Source organism: Nannobrachium achirus, assembly GCF_963921795.1.
Source record: "Nannobrachium achirus genome assembly, chromosome: 2".
Taxonomy (NCBI): domain Eukaryota; kingdom Metazoa; phylum Chordata; class Actinopteri; order Myctophiformes; family Myctophidae; genus Nannobrachium; species Nannobrachium achirus.
In genome coordinates, this window is record NC_137811.1 from 51,937,968 (window position 1) to 51,965,496 (window position 27,529).

At 43.4% G+C, this 27,529-nt stretch overlaps 1 protein-coding gene across 2 annotated transcripts; it reads left to right on the forward strand.

The window, feature by feature from the left end:
• Nucleotides 1-198: 198 nt before the first annotated feature.
• Nucleotides 199-27,488, forward strand: LOC308301747 (E3 ubiquitin-protein ligase RNF19A-like). Of its 2 annotated transcripts, none has more exons than XM_080745842.1 (9): nt 199-1,182; nt 18,410-18,618; nt 19,562-19,706; nt 20,448-20,610; nt 21,908-22,022; nt 22,618-22,779; nt 23,035-23,248; nt 23,579-23,722; nt 23,856-27,488. In XM_080745842.1, the coding sequence occupies exons 1-9, from the start codon at nt 458-460 to the stop codon at nt 24,658-24,660; spliced, it is 2,682 nt and encodes an 893-aa protein (XP_080601968.1). In that variant the 5' UTR covers nt 199-457; the 3' UTR covers nt 24,661-27,488. The 2 variants fall into 2 exon arrangements, with proteins under 2 accessions (XP_080601968.1, XP_080601967.1); XM_080745841.1 differs by having other exon boundaries at nt 330-1,182; nt 19,565-19,706.
• The last annotated feature ends 41 nt before the right edge of the window (nt 27,489-27,529 follow it).

Consider the following 27,529-nt stretch of genomic DNA (forward strand, 5'->3'; position numbering starts at 1 on the left):
TTTAAAATAAATTAAGAATGCTAATGGGATTATTTGTGACCAAGTGGTCTTTGAAAGTGAATAGTATTTTTTCATATAGTCATATATTTCATCCGGATTCCATCAGTGTTTTGTTTTTTCTCACTCTCTTCCTCTTGTTTTGCTCTCTTTCTCTCTCCAGGTTCTGTTGCATGCCGGTGGCTCACAGTAAGTGAGCCCTTGCCCCTCTGCCAAGATCCGGCTGTTAGATGTGACCACGAGGCTGATCAGGAGAAGCCATCATGTCTTAAACCCAGACGGACCCTCTGCCTCCCTTCCCCCCCTCCCCCGCCCCACCCCCCCCTCCCCTGTAGACCACCTTTCCCCCGCCCCCATCCCGCTCCCTGACCTCTCCACCCATGTGAGGGGCAGGCTTCCCAGCTCTGGCTCCCCCCCAGGGCCTCTTCCCTCCTTGGCCTCCCATCCTTCCCCTGGAGACATGAGTCTGCAGAAGCACCAGCATCTAGGAGGTGGAGGTGGAGGTGGTGGCGTGATGGGCTCCGACCGGGACCTTCAGTCCACCGCCTCCTCAATCTCCCTGCCCTCTGTCAAGAAGGCCCCCAAGAAGAGGCGCCTCTCCCTGGCCTCACTGTTCCGACGGAGGGGCAGGGAGCCCAAGTCTGGGGGGCGCCACCGGTCCCGGGACCTCCATCACCACGGAGGAGGGGTGGACGGCATTGCCAGCATCGAGAGTATCCACTCCGAGATGTGTAACGATAAGAATGCTGCCTTCTTCTCCGCGGCAGGGACCACTACTGTCTCCACCTCTGGCGGTGGTGGTGCTGCTGCTGCCTCCACCTCATCTGCCTCAGGGCCGCCCTCCTACACCACGACCTCCTCTTCTGGCGCTGGGGGTGGCGGAGGTGAAGCAGAGCTACTGGAGTGTCCGCTGTGCCTTCTGCGTCACTCCAGGGAGAGTTTCCCAGACATCATGACCTGCCCCCACCGCTCCTGTGCCGACTGCCTACGGCAGTACCTGCGCATCGAGATCTCGGAGTCGCGTGTCAACATCAGCTGCCCTGAGTGCTCGGAGCGATTCAACCCTCACGACATCCGCATGATCCTGGGCGACCATGTGCTCATGGAGAAGTACGAGGAGTTCATGCTGCGGAGGTGGCTGGTGGCTGATCCCGACTGTCGCTGGTGTCCTGCGCCAGACTGCGGGTGAGATGAGAAGTGAATTTTCATAACTCACACTGACTTTAAAATCTAAGCTTAGTTCTAAAAAAAGTTAAGTTAAACATTTTGTTTGTGTTAACTCATTGAATGCCCTTTTCAAGATGGCCGCCAAGTACCAGGATGCCACGTTCCTAAATTTCTAGTGCACGGATCAATTTTTAGTGCACGGATCGTGCACGCCCATGCACCATATATGCACCATATGTGTAGTACTTTTTAACAGCTTTCAAACAAAAAAATCCGCTTGGAAATCTGTTCAGGCATTCATGAGATGGAAGCCTTCAAAGTCAGACAAAACAAACACTGCCACCTTCCTAAATTTCTAGTGCACGGATCAATTTTTAGTGCACGGATCGTGCACGCCCATGCCTAGATCATGCACCATATGTGTAGTACTCTTTAACAGCTTTCAAACAAAAAAATCCGCTTGGAAATCCGTTCAGGCATTCATGAGATACAAGCCTTCAAAGTCAGACAAAACAGCCATTTTTGACATTTTGAAAGATGTGTTTGTTATGGGGCTAAACATGCAATTTCGCAATTGCGATCATGCCTAATACATTTGAGGCATTTTTAGAATTTTTTTTATAAAAAAAAAATGAGATTTTTTTTTTTTTTTTTTTTTTTCAAAATGGCTTCCAACTCGGGAAACTCGGGCTGTGGCAGCCTGGGACTACTGTAATAACTCGGGAAACTCGGGCCTTGGCAGTCAATGAGTTAAAACAGTTGGTGACAAATTTATATTTTGTTAATGAGTTATTATGGTGTTAACTTTGACAGCCTTAATTTAGAATTATATGCACATACATACATCAACAACTGCACACATCATACGGTACTTGTTGATTTAGTTTGTCATTAAAGGTGTTGATTCATCACCAGCTTCTCTAGAGAGCAGAGGGTGTGATCTGGGCTTTAGTCTCTGGTGCCCCAAGTCTCTGAATGCCTTTGTACCTCTTGGGTAATCATCTCCCATGGATACCAGCAAGGACCTAAGCACATTGTGGTGAGACCATCCTAGCACCATTGCAAGCCAATTTGACCAAAAACTACAACATGCAACTATCTGATGGCCAATTGGAGCCAGCTGATTGCTTGTTGTCGCCCTGGTGATGTTTCAACAGTAGGCGGTACATGCTGGTAAACTGCTATAACTGTGGCTCTGCGGCCTGAGCTTGAGCAACAAAAGACACAGCGGCTGTCTGGCTCAGAGCCCAAAGCCTGCTGACACCGGTGTTACGGACGTGTATTGTGCTCTCAGAGACAGAGAGGGGTGGCCAATGGTGGCTTTCGGTCACATGCTGTTCCAGGAGGGGGAGTCAGGAGAGTCAAGAGGATGAAGGATGTTGAGTTTAAGAGGAAAGAATGGAGACGGTAGCAAAGAAAGTGAAGGGCATACGGTGAAATGGGCAGATATGCAGAGGGTGGAGGGGGGAAGCAAGAAATGAAGAGTGGAGAATAGACAGAGTGAGGATGAACAGAGGAAGGGAAAGGGTTACAATGATGGGAAAAGATAGATGGAGGAGTCATGCTCTCAGGGAGGGTGGCACTGGCATGGCATAACCGTACCAGCGAGAGACGGTACCACAGGGGACTGGCTGCTGTTTGGTGTGTTGCAGGAATGAGAGTAGAACAACAGCTCATGTCTCTCTCTACCAGTTGTTTTTGGACTATGTTCCGCACAGGTTTTTGGTAATTGATTGGTTTGAGATTTGTTTGTCAGCATGAATGAATAAAGGGAATGAAATTAATTTATGTGGCTGACTGGAAATATGTGCCTGGTGGTCTTGCAGCATTAGCTGAGGGACAGAATGACATTGCCACTTTGAGCTTCGGCCCTCCTTGTGTTTAAATTTGTGTTTTCTGGAAGATAGATACAGTGAGTAGAGTGGGTCTGGCTTGGAAAGAGAACATAAAAATGAACAGCCTTTTATGAACAAGTCATTACGTGGCTATAAGAGTGACTCATCTTGCTATGCTCATCTTACATGAATATGCAATTATTATACCTTAATGTGTAAGTATATGGTATAGCCTAATATGTGATGCCACATGCATCACATACTGTTATGTGTGAGGTTTCCTACAGCAGCAATAGGAATTTAATGTTTGAATTAAAGCAAAAATTTAGAAAATGGAGGGTTTAACCATCCCATGTGTTGTTAGCTGCTGCTGCTGCTGCTGCTGCAGGGAGGGGCATACAGCCAAAGCCCCAGGCAGGCAGGAGGAATTTGTGCTGCTGTTCAGAGTGGGGCTCTGGTTCTGAAACTGCAGAGTATTGCTAAAACACCTAGAGCCAACAACACTCCCCATCTCACACCTAGCTGTCCCATTTTGTTTTGTATATTGACAGTTGGACACATTTGAGGTGATACTAGGTTGTTTAATAGCAGCACAGGACGCTTCACTGTGGCCATACGTGCCAAACAAAAATTGTGCTAAATGGCATTAAAAGACAAGTGTTTATTTGGCTTGTACATTTCATAGGGGAACCTCTGTTGGTGCTAGCACTTATTCTAAACGTTCTACAGTATAATGCACTTTTGTCATAGAACCATTCTAAACCATTCTAAACTAAGCTGAAGTACCGGTAGAGAACTTCTAAAGAACCTCTACAGAATCAAGCAGGGGCTGCACAGGTTCTTGGTACAGTGGTGCTCAACCATGATCCCTTGGAGGAACCACTGAAGGACCCTGTTAAAGCCCACACACACCGGAAAGCGTCTGTGGCTGAAAATCTGTTGTCGTGTGTGCAGTGTGTACTTTATACATAGTTTTTTTGTATTGTCCCTGTTAAATAAACATATAAAAATAAATCGAGGGCCCTTTCGCAAATTGCAATGGAGGAGGTGGTACTTTCGCTGTAAATGTATTTTGTCTGCATATCCTTTGTCACTTCAGCATGCTGAATTTTTGCTGAAAATGCAGATACTAATCTGCGGCTAATAAGGATTTTGTTAACACATAGCATTGTGTCTGTCCTACTGTAAGCCATCTGCTGTGCAGTGGTCATCTGTACATTCAAATTAATTCATGTGAATGTACCATATCAATGCCTGCAGCAGGTACGCATGCAAGGGCATGTTCATTAGAACGTCAAGCTCTGCTTTTTAGCACATATTATGATACCAGCCTACTGCATGGTTTGTAGGGCTGCATTCAGCAACTCTTTCACACCTTTCAACCTCCCAAATGAAGAGAAGTTTGGTGTGTAATGTTTGGTGTGTAATTCTTTTTGGAGCTGTGTGAAGCACAGGCTCCCTATACGTGGCCGTGTGGGTCTGTCTGTCTGTGTGTCTGTCTGTGTGTCTGTCTGTGTGTCTGTATGTAGCCTGAACTTCCTAAACTTCGGCACGCTACTAGTCCCACAGTTTTGCCACCACACACTCGCGCCATATGTCAAATCGACCGGCTTACTCGGGAATAGTGGGCTAGTAACTTGCTAAGAGAAAGGTTCAATAGTTTAATTGATATTAATTTATTAGTGAATTAATTTTCCCCATTGACTTATAATGGGAATCGCAAAAACTCACATTCAATTATTTGTCTCTCGCAAACCATAGGGGCTAGAGTTTCAAGACTTGGAGAGGAGGTTCATAATGATTTCAAGGATTAAATAAAAAATAATTGTGTCATTTGGCCGCATGGTGGCGCCATAACACCCCACTTTACGTTTTGGCCTGTAACTCTTGAACCGTAGGTCGGAAAATTAAAAATATTTTTTCCCTGGATTCCTTGGGTCATGACGCATCTCCCCATATAGGCCACGCCCATTTGCGCCATGATAGATTTTCCGCCATCTTGAATTTTCTCCAAAACACACTTTTTGCTCCTTTTCCTACATATTTTCTTCAAATGTCACAAAAATCGGTACACATGATCCACACACACACACACACACACACACACACACACACACACAGCTCCACTTCACACGGGTGTGATTTTTTTTTTAAATTTCATGTACCTTTTGACTGAACTTTGCTTGCTCAGTTAGAATGGCGCTTAATGCGGCAGATGCCTGTTGTGTATAGACACTTGATTGCAGGGGTTTTCAAAGTGGGTGCTGTGACGGCAGTCCAGGGGTGCCGCGAGATAATGTGATAATATTTTGAATTTAACGAGCCCCCAAACCAGTATGCCTCCTTTGCCCGGAGAAGTTATCAAATGCAGCGCTGATGCCAAGTAAACTGATTTACTCAATAAAACACCAATTCATTCGGATGTTGTCATCATCTTATTTTGATAATTTTTTATATCATGCTAAAGGTAATCATAAAAAAAATCACACCCGTGTGAACTGAGCGGTGGTTCCCCCCCCCCCCCCACCCCCTTCCCCCCTGTGTGTGTGTGTGTGTGTGTGCGTGTGTGTGTGTGTGTGCCTGGTCTGGCCTGGCCTGAACAACAGCGCCCCTCCCTTAACATGTGTGGTCAGAAAAGGTTACTGCAGGCTACAGACAGACAGACAGACAGACACGCACGCAGACAGACAGACAGACCCACACACACGGCCACGTATAGGAGCGTTGTGACCACCGCTCAAATATGCCATAAATATAAGGTTTATGCTTTGTCCACGTCTGTCAATCACCAAAAATAACTGATTCACAAGTTAAGAATGCAAAGCATCACATCGGATAGCTTGAAAATCAGTTACTTTCAGTGATTGAAATAATTGAATTAAGTATCAGTTAGATTTAAAGCCATACTGTGTAAGATGCCCAACTAGTGGTCATTAGCCCTATAGCAAACCGCGGTCGCGTCCGCGTCTTTCGGACGTTTTTCGTACCTTCAGACCCCCGCGTCTGCCTCCACCTCGCTGAGATCTATCTTTTAAGGGGTCCCTTGTTCCTGTGCGTTCAGTAATTCCAGAGATACGGACTCCTTCACCCTGCCTGGTAGGCGAAATTACCTAGAGAAGGGATGGTACAAACGGGCGACAACAAATATGGCTGCCATAGCGACCCCACTTCAAGATGCGCTGTGATTGGCCGGCAGTTGTATAACCCTCGCTGTGATTGGCCGGTAGTGTGATGACGCAATTTTGGCGCGAGATCCGGTCCACGGCAAGGATCTCAGTTTACATACAGAGAAGGCTTTACAGGCTGAAATTCACGGCGCGGATCTTCTAAAACCTTTGTGATTTAATAGTTAGGAGAATTTTAAGATTTGTTTTATAAAAAAAGTTACATAGTACAACTTTAAGGACCAGAGAGGACAAACACTGACAGACCACCTGTCAGTGTCTGTCACAGTATGATAAAATCATCACATCATGGTATATTATGTCATAGGTTGGATTGAGTCCAAGGCTAAATATTTCTCATTATGTGCTGCCAAAGGCTGACGCACCACAGGTGGATCCAGTAGAATGGGTGTGCCTGCCTCAGTGTACTGAAGTCATATTATAAACGCTGTAATATGCCAGACAGTTAAGATCACTTTCTGATAGAACTAATGTTTATCTTGTCCTGGTTCCCTAGACCACCCTTATTTGTATTCCTGTCTTTCTCACTGATCATTTACTGCCCCATTTGTCTGTTTCTCTTTGATACGCTCTCTCCTTGCCTGTCTCTGTCTCTCTGTCTTTATCCCTTTTTGGCTGCCTGCCTGTCTCTGTTACCCTGCTCATTTCTCTGTACCTACCTCATCTCTCTTTCTGCAGCAGCTGGCGGCTTCTCCCTCTACCTGGCTTTCTCTCTCTGTCTCTCTACCTAGCCTCCCAGCAGTAATCTGCCAGCTATGCTTTGCTATGTGTAGCCGTCTAATTCCTTTCCGTGTGAGTGTGAGTGAGAGAGAGAGAGAGAGAGAGAGAGATATATCCACAGCTCATTTTGGTGGGGTCAAGTGGACATGTGTCCAAAACGTCTAAATCTTGGCTAATCATAACACAGGTCAGCCTGGCCGCAGTGAGGATCAGGGAACACGTCAGCATGTTGACTTGACTCTTAGGTACTTATTAATTTTAAGAGAAGGCCCATTTGGGCACACTGTGAACTCAGTTTTACCGTCAGGTATCTCAGCTTCTCTCATATGACATATGACATTGACACATACTAGAGTGTACATACGTACTCTTAGCCACTACCCTTGGTTATTTTTCTGGCATTGGCTTCTTTATGTTTGACGATGTCACAAGTTTATTCAAGGCCTGCAACTTTAGTGCCGCTGGCAGCCATTTCCTTTTCTTCCAGGAATTGTTTCAGATGGCTGTAAAACTCTCCCTCCCCTCAAGAACCTCTAAATTGCTGTTTTGTACCTTGTGCTGCTGGACTCACAGGAACCTTTAATCGTCAGTCAATTGGATGTGTTGTGTAGGGTGTCCTGCCTTTGCTCTGGGCAAAACCATACCCAAGTATATTTAAGGAAACTGAAGATCCCTTGATTGAGTTTTGATCCGGTCCTTCTTCCTCTTTAACAGCTTTTATTGTTCCGACACAAGACATGTAACATGACCACAAAAAATGTATACACATATACCGTAAATTCTCTTATAGGAACCCGGGCTTTTATTTGTCTCAAGAGTAGCGGGCACCAGGCTCTTATTGGAAGCAGGCCAGTATAAGAGATAAGGCTTTTATTCCTATTTCTCAAAAATATCAGAATGAATAAATCAACATTGTGTGTCAGTTTGAACCCAGTAAAATGTACTGGTCCATTTATTTGAAAATACTGTATGAATAAAAGAAAAAAATAAAACAGTGCAAAAATTGTTCAATCACAATACTGGTTCTGAGGTACCAGGTAAACATTAGCACCATACCAAATATGGGATTTACTGCACATACAGTAGCTTATATAACAGAAATAAAATATATTGCCTGAGGTACCAGGTAAACATTAGCACCATACCAAATATGGGTTTTACTGCACATACAGTAGCCTATATAACAGAAATAAAATATATTGCCTATGGTAGACCACAATACCATGCCATTCTATATACCGGTAGTGCACATTCAAGGCCTAACAGGTCAATGAATAAAAGCTGCAAAAATATAAACAATAGGTAATACCGTAGGCCTACAGGCATGGTATTTATAATACCAGGTCAATGCAGCTTAATGTACAACATTTAATACCATAACGTCAAAACAGTGCAACAGTGATCACTTTATAGGCACGACAGACAGAAGGAGAGAGAGAGAGAGAGAGAGAGAGAGAGAGAGAGAGAGAGAGAGAGAGAGAGAGAGAGAGAGAGAGAGAGAGAGAGAGAGAGAGAGAGAGAGAGAGAGAAGAGAGAGAGAGAGAGAGAGAGAGAGAGAGAGAGAGAGAGAGAGAGAGAGAGAGAGAGAGAGGTGGGGCAAAGATAGATAGAGCGAGGCAGACTTAAGACGAGAGAGAGAGATGCAAAAACTGAGCCGCGAACCACACTGGCCGACCATCAATACAGCAGAAGCAGCACACAGTGAAAACAAATAAATAACGGTAGGCTACATCAGTGAAGTTAATAATTACCGCTATTAAAGTTAACAAAACTGCAACAGGTTGTAAAGTGAAATCACCTTACCTTAATGCTGGAGTTGGCTCCACATCACTCACTATCCTCCTCCAGTTCACCATCCTCCCCGCTAGCAGCATTGTCCTTATCGTCTTCATCATCCATTATAACAAGCTCGTTGTTTAACAGCTGTTCTTCGTCCTCCTCTTCCTCGGCGGCACGGCTGAAGGTCTCCTGTCGCTGTCGGGCCAGCATCTCTCGTCCTGCTGCGCACGGCTCTCCCTCTCTGAAGCAGAGGATGCGGTCGTCTTCACTCCCGTCAGGGTTCACAGTCTGTCCACAAACTTTGAACGACTTTATGATGAGCTCTTTATCCAGCTTGTCCCATGCTTTAAGCACCCACTCCACAAGTAGACGGCGGGCGGGGGCTTTTGGGTTTACCTCCGCTCGTGTATTGCTTGTCAACGTCTCCAGCCATCCACTGGTCGTAGGACTCGTGCAGACTGGCCTTGAAGGGCTGATTCCACATCACATCGGGTGCTTGGATGTATTTTGTGCATTCTCCGGGAATCACCGCGGTGGTCATATTGTAGCCCTTCAGTTCAGCTTTGGTGGAGACACTGATGTGGCAGCGATAAGCGTCCTCTCTCGCAAGCGTCCTCTCTCGCAAAACCTCCTCTTTAAACTTAATGTCAAACTTTCTTTTCTTCTTGTTAGTACTAGTACTGGGGGTAGCCATGCTCACTGCTTATCTGTTGTGTTGTTGTATGGTTTCGCGCGTGTGTTCTGTTCCATTTACGGAAGTATGCAGGTGGAACGTCTCACGGTTTCTCATAGTAAGCAGCGCTGAGACGTAAAAAAAAGAGGAAAAAAGGAGGCTCTTATTGGAGCGTCGGCTCTTAATTACTTGTTTCAATTGCGCACCCGGAAATTAAAGCAGGTCCGGTTCTTTATTAAATATAGGATATTATTAGAGCATTTACGGTATATATTTTTTTAAAGGTCTTGTTTAACAGTGTATCATACAAGAGTTTTTTTCCCTTTTTGAACAATCAGAGTAGTACTAATAATAGTAATAATAAAATATAAAGATACATATATAAAAAGTAGTTAAGAAATGTATGAGTAGAAACAGTAAAGGGAAAAAAGAAAATAAAGAAAGGGGTGAGAAATTAAAATAGATAAATACAAATGGGAGAGGGAAGGGAAGGAAAGGAAGGGGGAGGAGAACCCTGCTGTCTCGCCTAGCGCTCCATCCGACTAGGCCTCCTCATCAAGTGGGACATGTAAAGCTCTCTTAACCTGTTTGGTGCCAAGTTAACCCCGAGTTTCCCGAGTTTGTATTGGTACCCCCCCTGTGCCAACCCCGAGTTTCCCGAGTTTGGGCTGTTTTTGAAGGGGAAAAAAAGATTTTTTGGACCTCAAAAAAATGTATTAGGCATGATTGCGATCGCGAAATTGCATGTTTAACCCCAATGTGACAGGCCTAACCCCCATACCAACCCCATCTTTCAAACATGGCAGCCATGTTTGTTTACATTTGAAGAAAACTTAATGGCTGCTATATCATGAATGCCTGAACGGATTTCCAAGCGGATTGTTTTGTTTGAAAGCTGTGAACAGCGTGCACACACGTGGTGCATGATTAGGTATGGGCGTGCATGATCCGTGCACTATGAATTACATGGAAGTCTATGGAAACCATGGCAACTTGGACCTTCAAAGAGATTTAATTGATAGCAACATAAGTGATAATAGTCAAGGAAGGGGATCCAGATCTCCTCAAAGTTTTTGAATAGACCCTTTCAGAGTAAATTTTATTTTCTCTAATTTCAGTCTTTCTTTACAAATTCATTATTTTTCCATTTATCTACCAGGAGTCATTTTCAAATTTGAAACAACTTGTTCTTGCCTAGATGTTGACAGGATTGAAGGCAATGGCTACTACATCACTGTCTGTCCACACACTCCACATCTGTCCTCAGAGAGCCTTTTCACTCTCTGTCTATGAATGGGTCCTTCCCTCCTATCTTGTTCACATTCCTCTGCTCTATTTAGTCCCACCAATGTGTTGTGTGTTCTCAGACACATTCAAAGACAAGAGCTTGTTTTGAGAGTTCTGGTGTCGGTTATTCATTGAGAATGTTTTTCAGAGGGCCAGTGTCAGGGATAATAATTTCTTGTGTCCACGGATTAAGGTTTATTTTTGCACCCCTCAGTGGTCCAAAGGAAAACACAGGGTTCTTTTCCCCGTTCCATGTTTTCCTACTTCACTGCCTCTTCTCTCGTTAAACTCCCTTTTCCTCAAACCTTCCTCCCGTAGCCTCAAAGATCTCAGATGTTAATGAAGAAATGAAAGATGAAAGAGAAAATCTTTATGATTCATTTTTATTGGCTAAGACGGGCTTTTGGAGGTGGGAGTGCTGAAAACTCAACATTTGGAGTTGGACCAGTTATCTCCCTTTGTAAATATTGGTTCTATCCTGCTCCCCTCCAACCCACGTAGACAGCTGGGTTCTCTCCTGGGTTCTGGATGCTTTTTGGGAGGTTCTGGGACTGATCCACACACATCCATCTGCCCACTGAATTCCACGGCCAGTTTAACCACTTACGTCCTATTTTATACTCTGGTTTATTTGAAAATGCTATTGTCCCCCTCGCTCTCTTGAGATTGTTATATATTCTGGCTTTGTGTCAGTTGCTCCTTTATGCCCGATGGCAAGGTCTGAATGACAAAATACAATGTAATTGAAGACACAGTGTGTGAGACAGGACTCCGTTTCTCTACTCGTCAAGTTCACTGTTCTGACACACCTGTCCCTGTAGGTGTGCAAAAGGACTTTTTGAGCGGTGGTCACACCGTCTCCATAGTGTGGCCGTGTGTGTATCCGTGCGTGTGTGTCTGTCTGTCTGTCTGTCTGTCTGTCTGTGTGTCTGTAGCCTCTGGTGTATGTAGCCTGAGTACCCTGGGTGACCAGAGAGGTGCTGTTGAGTCTAGCCTGGCCTGTGCATCAACTGCAACACACATACACACACACACACACACACACACACACACACACACACACACAGGGGGGGGAAGGGGGAGGGGGGGTTGGTGGGTAAACCACCGCTCAGTTCACACGGGTGTGATTTTTTTCTTTTAAAATGCTATTGTCACCCCAAAAAAAATGCCCAACATTGCCCAACATTGTCACCCAACACCCAAAAATGCCCAACATTGTCACCTATAATGACGGGATATATGGACAGCAGGGTTAATAGGTTTAAAAGCAATAAAAATCACCTAATTTGACTGTTCATTATGTTTTGCTATCTGTTCCATCTTTGGGTTAGTTACGTTTGTGTAATGGTTGAGTTTGTCCCATCTCAATGGTTCGGTTGGGTATCTGACATTTTGCTTGACATGTACCTACCTAAAATGTCAAATGAATCATTAAAGGGCTAATTTGTTCTAGATCAGCCGTGCTTCTTCTTCAGAGGTAGTTTGGGAATACATTCCTGACAGCTGTGGAGTGAGACCACCATTGTCTGCACTGCCACTGACTTAACATTGATTTAAATGACATTTTCTATTTATGTGACCTAGTAGCTCTTGGTCTTTCTCAAGATGCTGCATTTGGCAGAGCATGGTTAGGAAAGAGGGATCAATGCCTTTGAGGTGCAATCAGTTTTGGATTTGTCTGGTCAAAGTTGAGTATGTCTGGACTGGATGTAATTGGCATTGTAGAAGCAGCCGCAATTTGGAATCGTTACATGCTATTAGGGGATTTTGTCAAATGTGATGCATGTATATGTTGTGCAATTTAGGGGATTTTCAGAGTGAAGTGTAAAATTGTGTATCACAGCGGTTGGTCCTACTGCAACTGGTGATGTAATACTTGTTGGCGATTTTGTAAGTAGCCCATGAAAAAAACAAGGAGGGGGAAAAGGGCTGTTTGTTGTGGCAGCTGGTTGTAGAACACGGCTTGACGATTTGTCATATTTTGGGTGTGGGGAAGGTTGGGCTCAACGAGGCTGCGTTTTTCACTGTTGCAGTGGCTGACTTCATAATAAGTACTAGTACCGGTCCGTGACACTAAAAACCATGGCTCTTCCCTCTCTGCAGTCTGCTCAGTGTTTCAGCACGGTTTTACCAAGCAGGACTCTCTGTTTGGCCAGGGCCAGGGCATTCTAGACACAGTAAAGTGATCTGTAGTGGAGAGGAAGTCTCCCAGGCTCTCCTTGACTCTGGAACAAAAACCTGATCCTTGGGTCAGTCAGGGAGAGACTGGAAGGGGGTTGTGTGTCTGCTACAATCAGACACAACAGAGGCGCTCAGGCCAAGTAGGCTTCAATACATACATTCGCTATAAAATGTTAAGTGCCATTGCCACTACCATTGCAAGCCAATTCTCCACTCTTTAGTTATATTGACACTCAGGATTTTACAGTGTACTCTCAGAGTAAAGTTTAACAGTTTAGTTTGTCAGTGGATATATGTTGTGTGTGTACAAGATACAGCCTCAGTAACACAATAAAATCTAGTGCTTTTTGTCACAGAATGCAGGACTAGTGTCTTCCTCGTCGGTCCAACATGAACTGTACTCGGTGTACTGTAGCTTTTCCAGTGTCACAGATGAAGACTAGCCAGATAAGTAGATGTTACATTTGATTCATACTCAAGTGAACATGGTCATAGCCTGCTGATAATCTCTGCTTGGTTAAATCTAAGTTAGGAGTCTTCATAATATATTCAGTTATAGATTGACAGTACGGCCAAGTACAACTCCTTGATGATTTTTGCTACTGTCTGATCAATAAAAATATGATCAGGCCATTGATAAGGGCTGATGCCTAAGTGTTCTATTTTCCATTAAGTTTAAAATGAATGTCAAATAAAGTGGAGTCAGAGTCATCAGTCCTCCTGATCCTGCTGTATATTGGCAAGCTGGCTGGCTCATTAAAGCCTCAGCTGATTCTATCTCTCTGTGTCTCTCTCTCTCACACACACACACACACACACACACACACACACACACACACAGTGTACAGACTTTGAGTACAGACCCAAGCTACATTACTCATGTCAGAGGACTAAGCACCCTAGGAACAGATTACAATACCAGCCAATATGAGCAGAAGGGGAGAGAGTGCTTGTCTGGCCTGCTGTTTTCTAAGATACCTGACAATGATTGTGAATATGGCGATATATTAAGCTGGGCCACGACCATAGCCATGTCTTAATGCAGTGAAGTGTGCGTCACGTGAACTTTGAGCCTCATTAATGCATGCAATTGCAGATTTTGCACCCCATGCTACCGTATTCCACAGAATCCACACATGGTAGACTTGAACATGAAATTAATTTTTCAAACTGGAGTGAATTCCCCTGTTGAATTCTTCACATAAGGGCCATTTATATACACTTTGGGCCAGGATACTACTTGTGTTGTGAGCTTATAAGGTCTTACCATGTCCATTTCATATCCAATAGGATATGTGTGCCAGTGCGTTTGTAAGAGAGAGGAAATGGACAGAACCTGTATAGTAACTAATGTGAACTTAATTAATATTCATTTTTAAAAATCACTAGAATTATTTTATCATGTAGATTGTATGCATGAGCATGGGAACAATAGGTATGAAATCTATGCATTCTGTGCCTACAGTATGTGTCGACTACTGTATGTCCTATAGACTTTAAAAATCGAACCTCTGTTCGAAGTGGAGCTGTGTGTGTGTGTGTGTGTGTGTGTGTGTGTGTGTGTGTGTGTGTGTGTGTGTGTGTGTGTGTGTGTGTGTGTGTGTGTGTGTGTGTGTGTGTGTGTGTGTGTGTGTGTGTGTGTGTGTGTGTGTGTGTGTGTGTTGCAGTTGATGCTCAGGGCAGGCTAGACTCAACAGCACCTCTCTGGTCACCCAGGATCATGTGTACCGATTTTTGTGACATTTGAAGAAAATATGTAGGAAAAGGAGCAAAAAGTGTGTTTTGGAGAAAATTCAAGATGGCGGAAAATCTATCCTGGCGCAAATGGGTGTGGCCTATATGGGGAGATGCGTCTTGACCCAAGGAATCCAGGGAAAAAATAATTTTAATTTTCCGATCTACGGTTCAAGAGTTACGGGGCAAAACGTAAAGTGGGCCGTTATAGCGCCACCATGAGGCCGAGTGATGTAATTATTTTTCGATTCATTCTTAAAATCATTATGAATCTCCTCTCCGAGGTTTGAAACTGTAGCTCCTATGGTTTACGAGAGAAAAATACTTGAAAGTGATTTCTTGCATTGTCCCATTATAAGTCAAGTCAAAATTTTTTGCCGATTACGTCTGCATGGTAAGGCGGATCGGAACGAAAGGAACACCATTCCCGGCCGAGCCGCACATTTTGATGTATATATTGCGCGAGTGGCGTAAATGGTGCGGCACTAGTTACGCGCCGAAGTTTAGGCTACATACACGGACGGAGACAGACAGACAGACAGACAGACAGACAGACCCACACACACGGCCACGTATAGGGAGCTTGTGTTCCACACAGCTCCAAAAAAAGGTTGAGAACCACTGCACTACTCCATGGAAAGAATGCACAAGAGACAAAGATGCAAAGTTCATAATGATGTTGATATGAAAAAGACAATAAACATTTTACAGAAATTGATGGAGAGAGGAACTAAAGCCCCTTTTCGACTGCAGCTTGAGCACCACACCACACCGCACCACATAAAAATATCTACATTTTCCATTACACAAAAGTACCCCTACCGGTAAGAAACAAATTTACCCTTTTAACTGTGATTATAATACAATATAAATTTGTATTACAACTATCCTAAATTATAATGCACTATAATGGATTACAACTGTGATTATAATACACTATAAAGTATGAATGTATTACTATGATAATTATAATATTTTTTCCACTGGCCCAACACCACACCACACCACTCCACACCACACCGCCCACTTGTGCCAGGTTTTCCACTACAAGGACCTGGGTAGAGTGGTGTGAAAGAGGTACTAAACGTGGTACTAAAAAGTATCCAATCTAGAGTAGGTCTGAGCTAGGCCAAACAGGGCCAAACACTTCATAATGACTGATCACTCACTGACTTTTCATTTAGACCACCAGGATATAGTTGTAATACATGATAATAGATTCTGTTGTTGTTATAACCACTATTATAATCTATTATAGTGTATTATAATTATCATCTTAATACATATGTATAGTGTATTATAATCAGTTATAATCCATATAGTGTATTATAATTTAAGATAGTTGTAATACAAGTTTATTAAATACACATTTAATGTATGGGTTCATACTTAGTGTACATTTTAATTTTAGCAACATTTAAAACTAAACATTCATAAACCACTATTACAGTATATACATAGTGGTATATTTTTCAGACGTTTAGTGAATGTTTCTGGGTCGCACGGTTGACATATGGTCTGTCTACACAGCGCTTCCAATCAGACCTCCAGCATGACGCTGGCTGATTATTATATTAACATAGTTGTAAATGGGATACCCACAATCCCTTGTGGAATTAAGGCCCTCTACACCCTTTTCAGCAGCCTTTTTGATAGGTAAAACACAGCTGCAGGTAATACCATTGAGGGACTGGGGTACTGTGCCAAACATCTCCTACACAGAACTTCATGCTGAAACACCTACTGTAAATGAACCACCCCCACAATTAATGTTATTATCTTCAGCTGTGTTGCGTGATTCCTAAACCCACCAGGATTGAGTTAAGACCCGCCTCCTCTCGATAATCTTAACACCTTGACGTCCGAAATAGAATGGTGGTTGGTAGATTAGCCGTGACATTTCTATTATTGTATTGTGATCTGAGACATAATATTATGTTTATAAACATGACCCCACAGCCCCTCCATCTTGAACAGCGCCGCTGTTTTTTCTTTTTTTTTCCCCCCCAGGCCAGTAACTCACCATGATTTTCTCGATTTCCGTTGGGATAGAATGGGGGTTTTGGCCGATCGTCGATGTCCCCGTGCGTTTCGCGTGCGCGATCCTTTCACGTAAATGTCCCCGCAAATAGTCCATGTGTGACTGAAGAACAGAACTGAAAAGTTTCGCTAGCATAGCCCCAAGCATGGCTGCAGGAGGAGCTCGAGTGTGTAGACAGTAAACGGATGGGTGGAAGGTGCCTTGGAGAAGGAGAGGCGCTGACGTCACCTCTGCTTCATGCACGGTCTGCATGAGCTATCAGTGCACGAGTGGTGACTAGGGAAGGTTAGACGATCGCCGATTTTCGGATCAAAAGCTTTTATTCCGGTTTTAAAGACAAAGTCCGGGAATGTACGAGGCTGAGAGTCCCTGGGGGGGATGTGCGATATAGTACGGTTTTAACATTAAGGGGCTCCCCTTGGCTTAGAAGGTGTTAAGTATGAAAGTGCCCATGAACGTTAGCGCTGCTCGCTCAAGTGCAAAGTACCTACTACCTACTGAACCATTACAATAATACACGCAGAATATCCAAACCATAACAATTTAACTGATAATCAGTAAGAGTTTTTATTTTGAGCACAGTAGTGACAAATTAATAGCTTTCTCAGTACGTTTTTCTCTTTAGCAAAGTTACAAAGTTTTCCCTTTATTAAGCACAGTACAATTAAGTCAGTTTCAAGTTTTTTTAGCACAGTTTATTTTGAGCACTCTAGTGAGAAATTAATATTTGTGCATTGTGCAAATGCAGGCTTTTCTCAAGTACAAGTCTTCATGCCTCTGACTTTATCCACCCTCCATGTGTCAGGCAGGGATTTCAGCCACTCCTGGAAGTCCTCGCGTTTCTGCGAGGCGGGTCTTAACTCAAGCCTGGTGGGTTTAGGAATCACGTGCTGTGTTTACCTGTCAAAATGGCTCCTGTGAAAAGGGACCATTCACACATTTTAAATTGTGTTTTGACTGAGCGATCGTGTCAGAGTAGCCAACATATGTGGAGGCACACCTGTTAATCATTTACTCTTGACAAAAATAAACAGAATCGTTCTCTAGGCTGTGATTTGTGTACCTAAACAAGGGTGCAAAGCTATAAACAGTGCTGTCAAAGCTGTTTGTTGTTGGGGTGGGCGACTATCTTTTTCACTTTTTTCTTCATATCTCAGTTTTATATGCATCCGTTGGCTGTTGAACGTTAAGATGGTTTCCAGTTTGCTTTTGTTTGGCAGATTTCATGGGAGCTGCCAGTTTCCTGAAAACACCCAAGATACATTTTTGTATTTATTTATGTACATTATGTAAACCATTACCAGGACCATGAACATAAGAAAAGGGCAACACTGATCAAATGGCACTTTTGGAAGTAGATATTGGGCGTGTTCGGTTATACTCTGTGAGAATCCTCTCAGATTTCAGTGCTCTGGTATTGTCATAAAGCACTTCGATATCAGTTAATTTATTAACAAACAGGATAGATTTTCATTAACTCATGGGATGAATTAACCTGTTTTGTTACACGTATACAATACATGTTGAATACTTTCTAGAAGTAGAGTAACAAACAAGCTGCAACCATCACATTTTGCAATGACTTCTCTCTCTCAAAAAAAAAAAAAGAATTCAAGATATTTTTTTGGGAATTCATTTTTTATGCCTTTATTGATAGGACAGTAGACTGACAGGAAAATGGGGAGAGAGACGGGGAGTGACACGCAGCACTGAGCCTATGTGGTATGCGCCTGAACCGGTAGGCTAGCTCTCAGATTATATATTTGAATGCACCCATTGACCCTTTCTGTGCGTGTTTCCCTCCATGCAGGTATGCAGTGATTGCCTTCGGCTGTGCGAGCTGTCCCAAGATCACCTGTGGTCGGGAGGGCTGTGGCACAGAGTTCTGCTACCACTGTAAACAGCTGTGGCATCCCAACCAGACGTGTGACGCAGCACGACAGCAGAGGGCCCAGAGCCTCCGCCTGAGGACTGTCCGCTCTTCCTCACTCAGCTACAGCCAGGAGAGCGGAGCTGCAGGTCTGCTGCCTACGCCCACACACTAGGGATGGGGCGATGATCGTTATTATCGTGATAAAAAAAACACGTATCGCGGAGATTTAAATTTATCGTGAAATTGTCGCTGTCATGCACTGGGATCAATTCACCTTTTATTTGCCGGGCTGCATATCCAGTACGATTTAAACCCTCTATAATTGGTAAAACGGACCTGGAAATAACGTACTTGATAAAATACTAAATGATCTTTGTAGATTGGCTATTTTTTGGCATATGCCCCAGGATAATGGATGTTGGGGATATTTTGATTATCAGAATAATATCCTAAAACATTTTTTCATATCGTCCCATCCCTACTGCACACACACACGTGCCCAACCTTACATGTGTAGAGGGGCTGTGATCAAACTTCCTTTTTGATCATCATGAATCAAAATTGATCTTTACATTATAGGAATTGTTATTCATTAGACCGATTTTACCCAGCCCTACAAGGTACAGGTACATGATTTACGTGATTTGTAGTCAATGAGCTTAAACATGCAGGGGACCTCTGTACTACCTCCTGTACTGCACTGCAACGCACACAATTTGCCTTGTTTGTGGGTTCGATGCCGGGTGGGGAGGGCGGACGCTATCGCTATCCAATAGGTTGGTACTTGGTTGGGGTGCCTGTTCATGAGGGTGTGGCTCTTGGAAGGATAGCGCGATCCTCCATATGCATTACGCCCTCCTGGTGAAAAGACACTAGGGTGAAAAGACAGTGTATCGGAGGAGACACAAGACCAACCATAGGGATTGGAAGAGACAAGGACTATACACATGGAAAAATAAAGAAAACTGAACAAAGGTGGGGGGAAACACGTGCAAAATGACATTGTGGTCCCTTTAGATGATTGTGTAAATGCGACTTAAACATACAGTATATCCTCTGATACCGTGGTCTCCTCTCCTTGGTCCTCAGCAGACGATATCAAGCCTTGTCCACGCTGTGCCGCCTACATCATCAAGATGAATGACGGCAGCTGTAACCACATGACCTGTGCCGTCTGCGGCTGTGAATTCTGCTGGCTCTGCATGAAGGAGATCTCTGATCTGCACTACCTGAGGTCAGTATGTTCACACATGCACATATCAGTTCAATATAAGAAGCATGCCTACAGATGTTGTGCCCATATCAGACCACTGGTCTACTTGGGGCAGGGGTGGGCAACCAACCAAGCTTTTTTTGATCTTCCAAGTGAGTGGACTATTCAGGGGATCAATTGAGTTGATCAAAAGGGCATGTCATCATAATGACATGCCCAAAACCGGGATGTGAGGTTGAAAGTGGTAAACCTATTTACTTATTCTATGCTTATTCTAAGTAGCAGTCTTTAAGAGTCGTAAAAGCATTGGTGGTTTCCAATGTGGTGGTCCATCACGATAGCGATTGGAAAACAGCTATGTGATGATGTGCCGGAAAGGTTTGCCCACCCCTGAATTGGGGTGACACACACACACACACGCCATACTGTTTACAATGAATTACTTAATCTGCACTACCACGGATGGATAAAGCTATCAACACAGCAGTTTTATGGTAGCTACAGGACATAAAAACGCCATAGGGAAAACATTTATAAAATGTATAAATGTATATGAAGGCTAATGGATGAAGCTGTCAGTGACAGGATGTGATCCTATTGCAATTCTTTCCTCAAAGCCAGTGTTCTTTAAACTATGGGCTATACTTAAAAACGGGTTGTGGATATGTCCAATTTTAGTGTTATGGTCAACTGACACTAGTAGAATACAACTCACTCCTCTGTCTTTTTTTTCCCCTTTGGTTGTGTTAACACCTCTTACAGTCCGTCAGGCTGTACATTTTGGGGGAAGAAGCCGTGGAGTAGGAAGAAGAAAATCCTGTGGCAGCTGGGCACCCTGGTGGGCGCACCAGTTGGCATTGCCCTGATCGCCGGCATAGCCATCCCTGCCATGATTATTGGCATCCCTGTGTATGTCGGGAGAAAGGTGAGGCCGACTTATAAACTAAATCTCATGTACTTTGACCAGAGCTTTGATTTATCTCGACCAGAACTGCCTAGTAGCTCTGCTGTACAGGTTTATCTGAAGCCAACTAACTAAAAGTATGTTTCTATTCTGATTAGTTTATCACATAGTTTTCTTGAATTGTTGGAATTACTTCCTGGGTGCACTTTCTCAACCGGCATTTCTGGATCTTATTTATTTTTATTTTTATAACAGACAACATTACATAACTGCCCTTATTACTGGTTATTATCAGTATCATTAACCACTTAAACCCTATAATACTTTTGTATGTCAAATTGTGAAAATAACCGATGTGCTGTTTCACAGAATGTTTTCCAATTATGACAAGCCTAGAATAGGGACACTGGGGTTTGTGTGGTTAATGGAAGTAAAGACACGTGGTCTGTGAATGTCCACAAACCAGTTGTCTTTGTGAGAGTCAGCAGTGTACATACTGCAGTGCATTTTCTCAAACTCTGGAAGTTCTCTTCAACAAGCTGCCAAAGTTATTTCTCAATAGCTCATTGTCTGTGTATGTACAGTATTTGTGTGTGGTGTGTCGTGTGAGTGTGTGGATTTCAGTGCTTGTGTTACATCATGGCACTCATCTATCACCCAGGCCGGTTTTATTAAAACTTTTGTGGTGGAACAATGAAGTGAACATGTTGGGAAGTTTCTAGAATTTCCCCCTGGACTTTGCCAAGAAGCAACTTGAGCTAGCAACAGCTTTTCTTTTTCTGACTAAACCATGACTTTCAGAAGCTTTCACATGAATGTATCTCTGAGAATGAATCATCTGCATATTTCACAGTGAACGTGGAGGTTTCCTGTTAATCTTGGTGTAACTGACTGTTGCCTTGGCCATTAAACATGTTTGTCATGTTCATGAAAAGTTGTGGTTTTAATTTGGCTCACAGCCGCTTGATCGCTCCCAAACCCTCATCTTTCCTTTCAAACACCACTGTAGGCCATCTTATAAAACAGAGAAGGCTATGAAGTGGTGGTAAATAAAACATCTTGTTTAACCTTTCTCTACTATGTTTATAGTGAACACAACACTGCCGTGAACTGTGTTCTGAAACATTAGTTTCAGGAATCCCCCTTGTGAGAATGTAAAGTCATTACTGAATCGGTGCTAATGTTTACTAAATATTTTCTTCTGAATATTTATGAAATTGTAGCATGTTTGGTTTCTTCCATTACCTTGAGTTTGTTTGTATTGAAAGGTTAGTAGAGTAGGATCCTCTGATATCCCTGTCCCTGTTCTATTTATCAGATCCACAACCGTTACGAAGGCAAAGACATCTCCAACCATAAGAGGAACCTGGTCATCGCTGGTGGAGTGACCCTCTCTGTCATTGTCTCTCCTGTGGTGGCAGCAGTCACTGTCGGTCAGTCTATTGGCTATAATATTCACATGATGGCCATTTTGTTCTTACTTAACAATTGGGATGGGAAACCCTGCCCCATCTTAATTCAGTTTCTCTCTTTGGATTTTCTCTCTGTCTTGTCTCGACCGTTTTATACTCCCTCTTCTTTGTCATTGTTTATTCCATTCATCTATTTATATTTATTTATATATTTTTTTCCATCCACATCACTGTCTACTCCCTTGCTTCCTCTCTGGCTTCGTTGACAGACAAACCTCAGTCACTTCTACAGATTGTTCCTGGAGCTTCTGTATTGACTTACTTTTGCTGAATTTGGAATCTTTGGGATATTTGGTATCTTAACTCTTAAGATTATGAAGCTTATATACTTTTCTTTAAAGCATATTGAACTTGATCTGTTACATAAAATATCCGGAAACTGAGCGATTTCAAATGGATGATTGGTTTTCTATTTGGTGGTGCAGTGGCCTCTGCTGGTGTCTTCAGTGCCTTGCTATACTCTGACCCTGGTCTCTGTGTCCTTGTGTATCTGCGTACATGCATGCTCACATCTGTGCGCATTTGTCTTGTTCGTCTTCTCTCTGTCACTCTCCAGGCATTGGAGTGCCCATCATGCTGGCGTACGTGTATGGCGTGGTGCCCATCTCCCTGTGTCGCAGTGGAGGCTGTGGCGTGTCCGCGGGCAACGGCAAAGGCGTCCGCATCGAGTTTGATGACGAGAATGACATGAACGTGGGCAGCGGGGTGGCTGCAACGGGTAAGAGTCGGGAAACATGACCTTTTGTGAGTCAGCAACAACAGCATTTTCACCCTTTTTTCTTTTCTTCACTTTTTTGCTGACTGATACTCATTAGACTTTTTATCCCGTTATATTGTGTTCTGTGATGTTTTCTGTCTTTTATTTTATGCATTAGGGATAGGGATTCGCATTTTATGCGAATCCCTATTTATTTTCTGAACATTGGACACAGTGACTGATGTGTGATCGTCATCTCTCATTGTTTCCTTTAAGACACCACTTCAGTGGCCGACACAAGGAACAACCCCAGCATCGGTGAGGGGAGTGTGGGTGGTTTGACCGGCAGCCTCAGCGCCAGTGGCAGCCACATGGACCGTATGGGAACCATCAGGGACAACCTGAGCGAGACGGCCTCCACCATGGCCCTGGCTGGCGCCAGCATCACCGGCAGCCTGTCGGGTAGCGCCATGGTCAACTACCTGAACAGGTACACCTCATGGAATGTTGGACGTGTTAGTTCAGGCTGTTTGGATGTATTTCTGGTATTGGTGCAGTCCAATGTATTTAATTCATATTGATATATTGCAATATTGAATAATGCAATATGTAAATGCCAATAGTGTATTTTACTGGATTGTTGCATATCTGCCTTTGAGCTAATTGTCAGAGAATCACACTTGATTATCTTTTTCAACAATCACACGCTGAGTTGAGGCGGGTGGGGGTAGTGTGTTGAGTATGAATGAAGCTCAAGAAGGCACATAGAATGTGTAGTATTAATTAAGTATTACGTTTTGTGGTGCTCCTCCGTTTTCAGGCTGGAGGTGCAGGCAGATGTGCAGAAGGAGCGCTGCAGCTTGAGTGGAGAGTCTGGCACCGTCAGCCTGGGGACAATCAGTGACAATGCTAGCACCAAAGCAATGGCTGGATCCATTCTCAATGCCTACATGCCTCTTGACAGGTAAACGTCACATACCAGGATACATCTAGTGACCTTCTCTGGTGTTATGTTTGGTATATCAAACATCCCCACAGAACACGTCGCACCATTAATCTACTCACACACTCACTCTCATCCTTCATGCTTGTTTCAGAGATGGGAACAGTATGGAGGTGCAGGTGGACATCGAGTCGAAACCCGCCAAGCTGCGGCACCACAGTGGTGGCAGCAGTGTGGATGACGGTGGCCAAGCTGGCCGCTGCGCCTGGACCTGCCCCTCCTCCGGCTGTGCCTCCTCAGAGGTCAAAGGAGCCTCAGCCAAGTGGACCAAGGAGCCCTCTTGCTCCTCTTCCAATGGCTCTGGGGGCAAGAAGAGCAAAGGCAAGTTGCGCAAGAAGGGCGGTGGCACCAAGATCAACGAGACCCGGGAGGACATGGACGCTCAACTGTTGGAGCAACGCAGCACCAACTCCTCCGAATTCGATTCCCCGTCGCTGAGTGGCAGCTTGCCCTCAGTGGCCGACTCCCACTCCAGCCACTTTTCGGAGTTCAGCTGCTCCGACCTGGAGAGCATGAAGACGTCCTGTAGCCACGGATCTGGCAGCGGCGGCGACTACCACACGCGCCTCGCCACGGTCAGCCCCCTGCCCGAGGTGGAAAACGACCGGCTGGAGACCTGCCCGGTGCCACCCTCCACTTCGTCACAAGGACAGGGGTCTGCAGTCGCACAGCACTCACCCACCTCCTCCCTAGGCCATGGTGCAGAGCTGCCCCCCCTCTGTTTCATCACAGAGGAGAATGTCAACCTGGTGTGCCCCGCTGAGCTGGACTCTCAAATCAACACTGGAGAGCTGCTAAAAGAGACTAACAATAACAACAGCCAACACCACCACCAACCACCGCATCAGACGACTCCCCAGCAGCAGCCCAAGAACTCCTGTATACAGACTGAAATCTAATACCTTAAGTGCTGCAGACCCATGACATCTTTTAAGTTAACATTCTTTTTTCTCTCCACTAACTAACCACCATAGTTTAAAAAGTTTAAACTGCATTTTCTTCCTTCTAAAGGGAGATGATGATTTGGGATTTATTTCCTTGGAAAAAACATGACTAATATTTGGAGGATAAAAAACTTTCTATGTCCACTGGCTGTTAGGAGGTTTGTTAGAATGGATGAGAAATGTTTAAAGTGCAGCATTATTGTTAGAAAATGTTAAGATTGTGAATTCTGGTGTTTTCCCCTGTGTAAACATCAGTCTACTCTCCCACCCCACCACACAGTGAAATCTAGTGTGTTAATTTAACTCTGAGAGTGTAAGAATAGAGCAGTGTACAAATTGTTTTATTAAATTACAAACATACATTTAAAACAAAATTATCGTAAGCAATACTCATTGCAGCTTTGAAATTATTTATTTACGCTAGATTTTGCTGCCTCCTCTGGTTGAGTCACTTTTGGAATATCGTCTGCTGACCCTTTGACTTCGACATGTGAGGTCGTCCCCTGCTTCGGACTGGGCCTCTTGTTTCTTCTGGATAGCTGATAAAGAAGGGAGATGTCTTCATTGGTTTTCCTCAGCCAGAGGGAGTCCAGGATCTAGCCTTTCCCAGTATTTCAGCGTGAGCTGACAAGAACATTGGTTTTTACCAGCTCAATTTTAAGAATCTGTTTAGGATATACACCCTTATGTGTCCATTTGGTTCCATTTGTACACTTTCAAGAGTTAAATTAGCCATCAGGATTTTTCAGTGTAGTTTACAGTACAACTTGTCAGACACTCATTTGCCACATGGGACCGTAGGGCAGTCCAGTGATTCTGTTGCCGTTGTTTTGATCTGCGTAATTCTAACAAATATAAAACCACTGTGCCGGTTGTTTAACTATTTTATTTGGGCTTTTCAATGTGGATGCAAACACCATACAGCAATCTTAACATAATAGCTTTCCAAAAGAATTACTCAAATAGGGACCAGGCAATATGATTCATTATCTTTTTTTTTTCTTCTTTGTTTTCAAACTGATATACAGTATGAGTAACAGAGGCCTCCTCTGTTTTCTATGTATTTATTATTTGATCTTTGTGGATATGTGACATAAAACAAACCCTCTAGTCTAGAAATAATGCAGCTGGGTGTGTTCAGCTTCCCTAAATGCATTTTAGCACTGAGAGCTCTGCTTTATTTCCAGAAGTTTATCATAATGTGGTCACATGTGTCTTAACTGTGGTACATTTGTTTAGTGTCCAGTTTTAGGGAATTGGCCCCAAGTCCTATTTTTATTTTATTCTGGTTTTTCTTTTCTTTTTTTTCTCCTAACAACAGACACGTGACAGTAGTCCACATCAGTGCTAAGATGCATTTGGAAACCCCAGGCCTGGTTTTGTTCTGTGGATGTGGAAGTAAGCAGTTTGACTGCTGTCCACTATTCAGTGCTGCAGAAGGTCTCTGGAAGGCCCTTGAGGAGATAATTCTGGAAGTCATTATAATACTATTATTAGCCAATGGGTTGGTCAGTTCTGGCAAACTGTAAAAAAAAGAAAAAGGAAAAAAAAGTGTTTAATATCTTATTCAGACTGATGGTCTCACCTCACTGAGTATATAAGATAACTTTGATATCTACTATCTATGTTAATTCATGGTGCCTTCAAGAAGCTGGTTCTTTCTGTTTGTCTGCGTCTCTCCACCGTGTCTTCAAGATTTAATACTACAAACACATGACAGATCTCAGAATGTCCTATGTAGAGAGGGATGGTAGTAGGTCATACAATATACATATAAAGTACATACTGTGGTAGTCATTATAAATGAAGACTTTTCAATTGCCTACCAAAGACAGCACTCAGGCTCTTGTTAAATCTTAGTCCTTATACAGTACCTTTGATGTCTGTCACCTGTAGACAGTATGGTTCATCCTTTTTACACCATAGGGATGAATGAAGACAAGACCCAGGAAATATACACACATAGATACACAGACTGCTGTTTTATACATGCTTTACAAAATGCTACGCAAATTACTGAGGCCGCAGAATGGCCCTAGGCACCTGCACTGTTAACTGTTAGTTTTTCTTATTACATTGTACTGCGATGCACAAAGTTTAAGGGGATACATGCAATTGTTTGTTATGGGTTTCCCTATCCTGTTGATTTGTCCTGTGATTCCGTTTTGTTGCCAATCAGTGCTGCTGACCAGACCTGGAGTCAAATGTGTTGCTGATACTTAAGCACAATTTATATTCAGTCATATGAGTGTTGTGTGCAGAAAATAGCCAAGCTACAAGCTCACAGCTCATTGAGGATCCAACACATTGTGAGCTTGTTGATTGGCTTTTGCGCAAAACACTGCCATATGACGGAGCATGAATTGTGCGTTACTATTGAGTTCTTGCTTGAGTCTGTCTTGGGGGCTCGATGGTCAGGGTGTTTAATTTAAGAGACCATTTACTTGGCATCTAATGACTAGTTTCAGCAATTTGAAGACAAGGATGTTAATTAAAACTGTTAAAAGCATTTTGAATGGTATTTTGGATCCAGGTCTGTTTTCTGGTAGATCATTCAGTTTTGTTTGGAGGATGAGGCTACATGCTGCATTCCTCCATATATAAACATTGTTTGGTTCCTACTTCTATGTTCTGTTTTTCCTGTTTCTTTACTCTAATTTGAACACTAGTGCCAGATATAATTTGTAATTTGTCAAGAATGGCATTTGGTATTTGTATATTTGTTTGCTAATTTGCTTTACAATATGCGTGTAAATGCATATCTGAAAAATTAAAAAGAAAAGAAATTGTCTGTTTTGTCGTCTTTGTCTCAAGTTTCATTAGA